General features: G+C 40.9%; 1 protein-coding gene across 4 annotated transcripts in view; it reads left to right on the forward strand.

Moving 5' to 3' along the window:
• LOC119165133 (sodium-coupled monocarboxylate transporter 2) overlaps window positions 1–5,236 on the forward strand; it is a 108,056-nt gene extending 102,820 nt beyond the window's left edge. For all 4 annotated transcript variants that reach the window (XM_075884333.1, XM_075884332.1, XM_075884335.1 and 1 more), the window contains one exon: window positions 5,042–5,236. In XM_075884333.1, the coding sequence (XP_075740448.1) occupies window positions 5,042–5,043 (2 nt within the window). In that variant the 3' untranslated portion in view covers window positions 5,044–5,236. The remainder of the gene's footprint in view (window positions 1–5,041) is intronic.
• The last annotated feature ends 764 nt before the right edge of the window (window positions 5,237–6,000 follow it).

Raw genomic sequence — 6,000 nt, forward strand, 5'->3', positions numbered from 1 at the left:
GATAAAGCGTGCGCCTAATACATAGTGTCCCTGCGGCCACCCTGACGAAGATGTACGTCACCTGCTTCAGGAGGGCCCGAAATATAAAACACAAAGTCGAGTAATACGAGGAAGCTTGCAACTTTTAGATAGGAGGCCTTTCACAGGTTCATGGCCAACGTCTAGGTTCATGGCCAACTGCACATGTTCAAAAAAGAGTACTTGTTGCCTTCAAGAAATTTTTGAAAAATGAAATTGTGCAAATATTGACCTACCGTATGTGATCTTGTCCTAAAGCAAAAGGGAATATGCAAAAATTATACAGTGTTTTTCATATATGCAATCATCTTTGTCAGTGTGAACTGACCTTGTATGTGGAAATTGTGTATATATGTATCTTCAGTGTGAACTGGCCTTGTATGAAGAAATTGTGTACATGTGTATCTATATATGTCAAATAACTCACGGCTCTCAGTCCCCAGCAGCTGCGAAGCAACTGACCACGGCGGCGGTCAGATCTGCAACGCAGCAGAGGGTGCTAAGTATCTCAGGATCCGGAGAGGCCGCCAATGGAACCTGAATTTGGCAACATTTAACGCTAGAACCTAATCTAGTGAAGGAAGTGTAGCTGTACTATTCGAGGAGCTAGAGGGTGTTAAATTGGATATAATAGGGCTCAGTGAGGTTAGGAGGACAGATGAAGCCTATACGGTGCTACAGAATGGGCACGTCCTTTGCTATCGGGGCTTGGCTGACAGAAGAGAACTGGGAGTGGGGTTCCTAATTCACAGAAACACAGCTGGCAACATAGAAGAATACTATAGCATTAATGAAAGGGTGGTAGGTATTGTATTTAACTGAATAAGAGATACAAGATGAAGGTGCTACAGGCTTACGCGCCTACATCCAGCTATGATGACGCGTCAGTTGAAAGCTTCTATGAAGACGTGGAATCAGCAATGAGTAAGGTAAAAACACAGTATCCAATACTGATGGGAGACTTTAATGCAAAGGTAGGGAAGAAGCAGGCTGGAGACCAGACAGTAGGAGATTATAGCATCGGCAGTAGAAACGCCAGAGGAGAGCTACTAGTAGAATTCGCAGAACGCAATAATTTACGGATTTTGAATACCTTCTACCGAAAACGAAGAAACCGCCATTAGACATGGAAGAGCCCGAAGGGCGAAAATAAGAACGAAATAGACTTTATAATGAGTGCACACCCAGGCATCCTGCAGGATGTGGAAGTGGTTGGTAAGGTACGATGCAGTGACTATAGAATGGTACGGTCTCGAATTCGCCTAGACTTGAGAAAGGAACGACAAAAACTGATACGCAAGATGCCAATCAATGAGCTAGCACTGAGAGGGAAAGTACTGGAATTCAGTCTCGCTCCAGAACAGGTACTCGGCTCTTGATGAGGAAACCAACCTTAGCATAGATACAATAAATTATAATCTGACGAGTATCATTACGGAGTGTGCAGTGGAAGTTGGAGGCAGGGTAGTTAGCACACTGGCAAGCTTTCCCAGGAAATGAAGAATCTCATTAAGAAGCGTGAAATCATGAAAGCCTCAAGTACAATAGACAAAATAGAACTGGCAGAGCTTTCGAAGTTGATTAATAGGCGTAAGGTATCCGACGTAAGAAGGTATACCATGGAGAGAATTTAACACGCTCTGAAAAACAGAGGAAGCGACAAAGCAGAGAAGAGGAAACTTGGAATAGGAAAAAATCGGATGTATGCACTAAGGAACAAAGAAGGCAAAATAACTACCAATATGGATAGGATAGTTAAAATAGCAGAGGAGTTTTACAGAGATCTGTACAGTAGCCTTGACAACCACGACTTTAATACTATAAGAACTAGCAGTAACCCAGATGGCACCCCACCAGTAATGATAGAAGAAGTCAGAAAAGCTTTGGAGATTATGCAAAGAGGCAAAACTGCTGGTGAGGATCAGGTAACATCAGATCTTCTCAAAGATGGAGGACAGATTGTGTTAAAAAAACTAGCCACCCTGTTTACGAAGTGTCTCCTGACGAGAAGAGTACCAGAGTCTTGGAAGAACGCTAACATAATCTTAATGCATAAGAAAGGAGATGACAAGGACTTGAAAAATTACAGGCCGATTAGCTTGCTCTCTGTAGTATACAAGCTCTTTACAAAAGTAATTTGCTAACAGAGTGAAGAAAATATTAGAATTCAATCAACCAGAGGAACAAGCAGGATTTCGAACAGGCTACTCAACAATCGACCACATTCATACAATCAATCAGGTAATGGAGAAATGCTCAGAATATAACCAACCACTATACATAGCGTTCATAGAATACGAGAAGGCGTTTGATTCAGTAGAAATATCAGCCGTCATGCAGACACTGCGGAATCAGGGCGTCGATGAAGTATATATGAACATCCTGGAAGAACTCTACAGGGGATCAACTGCTACCATAGTGCTTCATAAACAAAGCAACAGAATACCAATCAAGAAGGGTGTAAGGGAGGGGGACACAACAGGAGGTTTTCAAAAGCCCAGAATGGGAACAGTTAGGGATAAGAGTTCATGGAGAGTACCTTAGAAACCTGCGCTTTGCCGATGACATTGCATTGCTAAGTAACTCAGGGGACGAATTGCAACTCATGAATACGGAGTTAGACAAGGAGAGCAGAAAGGTGGGCCTTAAAATTAATCTGCAGAAAATGAAAGTAATGTACAACAACCTCGGAAAGGAGCAGCGCTTCGAGATAGGTGATAGTGCACTTGAAGTTGTAAAAGACTATGTCTACTTAGGGCAGGTAATAACCGCGGAGCCTAACCACGAGATTGAAGTAACTAAAAGAATAAGAATGGGGCGCAGCACATTTGGCAAGCACTCTCAAATTATGACAAGTAGATTGCCACTATCCGTCAAGAAATTGTATATAACAGCTGTATCTTGCCGGTACTTAGCTACGGAGCAGAAACCTGGAGACTTACAAAGAGGGTTCAGCTTAAATTGAGGACGACGCAGCGAGCAATGGAAAGAAAAATGGTAGGTTTAACTTTAAGAGACAAGAAGAGAGCAGAGTGGATTATGGAACAAACGGGGGTTAAGGATATCATAGCTGAAATCAAGAAGAAGAAATGGACATGGGCCGGGCATGTAGCGCGTAGACAGTATAACCGCTGGTCGTTAAGGGTAACTAACTGGATTCCCAGAGAAATCAAGTGGGTTAGAGGGAGACAGAAAGTTGGGTGGGCAGATGAGATTAAGAAGTTTGCGGGTATAAATTGGCAGCAGCAAGAACAGGACCGGGTTAACTGGCGAAACATGGGAGAGGCCTTTGTCCTGCAGTGGACGTAGTCAGGCTGATGATGATGATGATGATGATGTATCTATTAGGCGAATATAAACTGTCATGTGAGGTGAACTGATTTTGAGTGTGGAATATTTGAACCTTTAGCTGTATGTGAACTAACCTGCAAAGTTTGGCTAATGTGTACTTTCACATCGTATGTTTCACAGTCTCACAATTTGTGCCCTTGTATTGATCTTACAGCATACTGTGCCTACTAAGAGAAAAAGAGTAGGTGGTGCCACCATAATGGCACCAACCTCTTTTATTTTATTACTTGAATAAAAACAAATATTTACATAAAATTCGAAGGGGTGACTAATAAGGAACTAGCAAGCACTTGGCTGTGATCGAAATCTCAAACTTAAGCATAATAAATTTTGTGACTTTCGCTTCAGATAAAACAAGGTAACTTTTAACTCTTCTATGAGCTAATAAATTGGTTTGACTGCTATGAAAAAGACGGTATTTCAGGATTTTTATTCAGCTCATACTACAACTAAGAAGTCTCAAAATCTGGACATCCTTTGCTACCTAAAGCAACGGTTTAAGCGTACCAAAAGAGTTTTCTATTTTGCTTAGCGAAAGCTTAGGTAATACGAAAGGCCTTTGTACGATAGTAAGAGTTACTCGTGCACACGATTACGCATTTTTTGCAGTTAGTGAAGCTTTCACTCGTACAGGTGGAAAAACTGCTTTGGAAATTTGGTAATTTCTGGCCATTGTTATATCGGCACTATTAGATCACATGCTTGCTCGCACAACTAGGAATTTTTTTTACTAAATAGGCGCTACTGCGATCAGTTGTGCTAGAAACTAGGGCTTTGTTTCGCTTGCAGAAGTTGTTAGGTGACGTTTTAATGCTCGAATGATCAATCTGTAACTGGGTGAAGGGCCTAAAAATCAAAGCTTCATGAACTTGTAACCCATGAGAATGATGTTATCTCTCAGTGTTTGGTATTAGACTGTCATAAAAAAACATACGAAGCAGTGAGTGGCTTTAATCTCATTAGGATGTACTACGCTCACTTAGTCTAAGCTTAGTCTAAGTCACTGAATTATGTTATCTCTATGCATATATATACTCCAAAATCAACAAAATTATGCAAACGTCTTTACAAATGTGCTTAGCGTAATATAGGAAGGACAATACGATGTGTAGAACACAAATAATGTCAGCATCCCTCTTGTTTTAAAAAGTGAGGCAGTGCACAACAAAGCAATATGAAAATCGCTGTTAAGTTATTTTATTTTGCAATTCATGCAAACAAAATGAAACTGCCGCGTTTAACTGCCAAATTATCATGATCGCCGAAGGCTTACAAAGCTGGGCTGTGGGCTCATATTAGTTCTGCTGTTCGGTATTTAGCCAAGGTGATGCAAGTACACTGCATATTCCATTGGAAATATTTGCAAGCAAAATATTACCGGGGGCACTTTTTTGTACGCAATAGTGAAACTTGCCCTGTCATTAACAGAGAACATGATCCCAATATCGGGGAACTTGTTTTAATACGTGGTGAATGACCTAAATATCTAACTCAATGGGTATTTTGACCAGTGTCACACCTGAAACTCATCAAAGCATGAAGAAGATATACCAACGATCGCTTTTTCCAGCCTTATTAGCTTAGCTTTGTTTTACTAGAGAAAAAGGTTCAGTGGCGTAAGTTTCAACTAATGAATGCACTGAGTAACAAAATTTCATTTCGCCTGTTTCAGAATCAGCTCATTGGAACGAAAGAACAACCACTCCTAGAAAATGGTGCTGCAAAGCTCAGCAAACTGAGTGAGAGCAGCGTATGAAATTCTGGAAAAGAAACAAATATTCTGTACATATATGTTGACTGTCCCTAATTCAAAAACACTGATATGTATTGAGAAATAAATAATCATGAATTATTGTTACTTATGTTATATGAAGACGATGTGCTGATTTACTTGTTTATCTTTTAATTTATTCATATACCCTACAAGCAGCCGTAGCCAGAGGCCATAGCAGATGGTCATTCATGTAGTGATATATTATCAAAGCGCATATTAAGCAGAATACTTGAGTAGCATAGTTCGGGCAACAGGCGTACTAGCGTGACGCCAATAGGCAAACAAAAAACGCGCTCAAAACTCACTGTAATGGCTGCTGGCTGTCCTGACTGACAATAAAACAGTTCATATTCACATTAGGTGCGTACATATAGGGTGGACGGAAGGATCACTGCCGTTGTAGCTCAGTAAGTGGGGAATCGGAAGCGTTAGTCTCAGGTCACAGTTCAGTCTCTGCCGGTGGCAAGCCATCTTTTCGCGCACGTTTCCTTCTTCATATTTAAGTCAGAGTTACTTTAAATAACGCCCTCTTTACTTTGCTTGAGATGATTTTTCAATAGTTTTGATAAACCTGATGCTTTAGATGATAAGAGGCATCCAAATGTTGGGCATAGATGACAGAACGCTCAGTGTATTAGAATGTAACGTGCACAAAGAACATCTCGTATTCGTCTTGACAGTGTCCTATTAGGACGATTTGAGCAAACGATGTACTATTGTAGCTCTAAAAGTCAAATACTTGCGTGTGTTGACCCCACTCAAAGTTGTCTATTCCACCACGCTTGTGCATAACATGCAGGTAGGTTTTCAGTCCTTTAATATTTCGATGCGTGAGCGGCAGGTTTCGCTTGATTTGA

Source organism: Rhipicephalus microplus, unplaced genomic scaffold (genome assembly GCF_043290135.1).
Source record: "Rhipicephalus microplus isolate Deutch F79 unplaced genomic scaffold, USDA_Rmic scaffold_28, whole genome shotgun sequence".
In the NCBI taxonomy this organism is placed as follows: domain Eukaryota; kingdom Metazoa; phylum Arthropoda; class Arachnida; order Ixodida; family Ixodidae; genus Rhipicephalus; species Rhipicephalus microplus.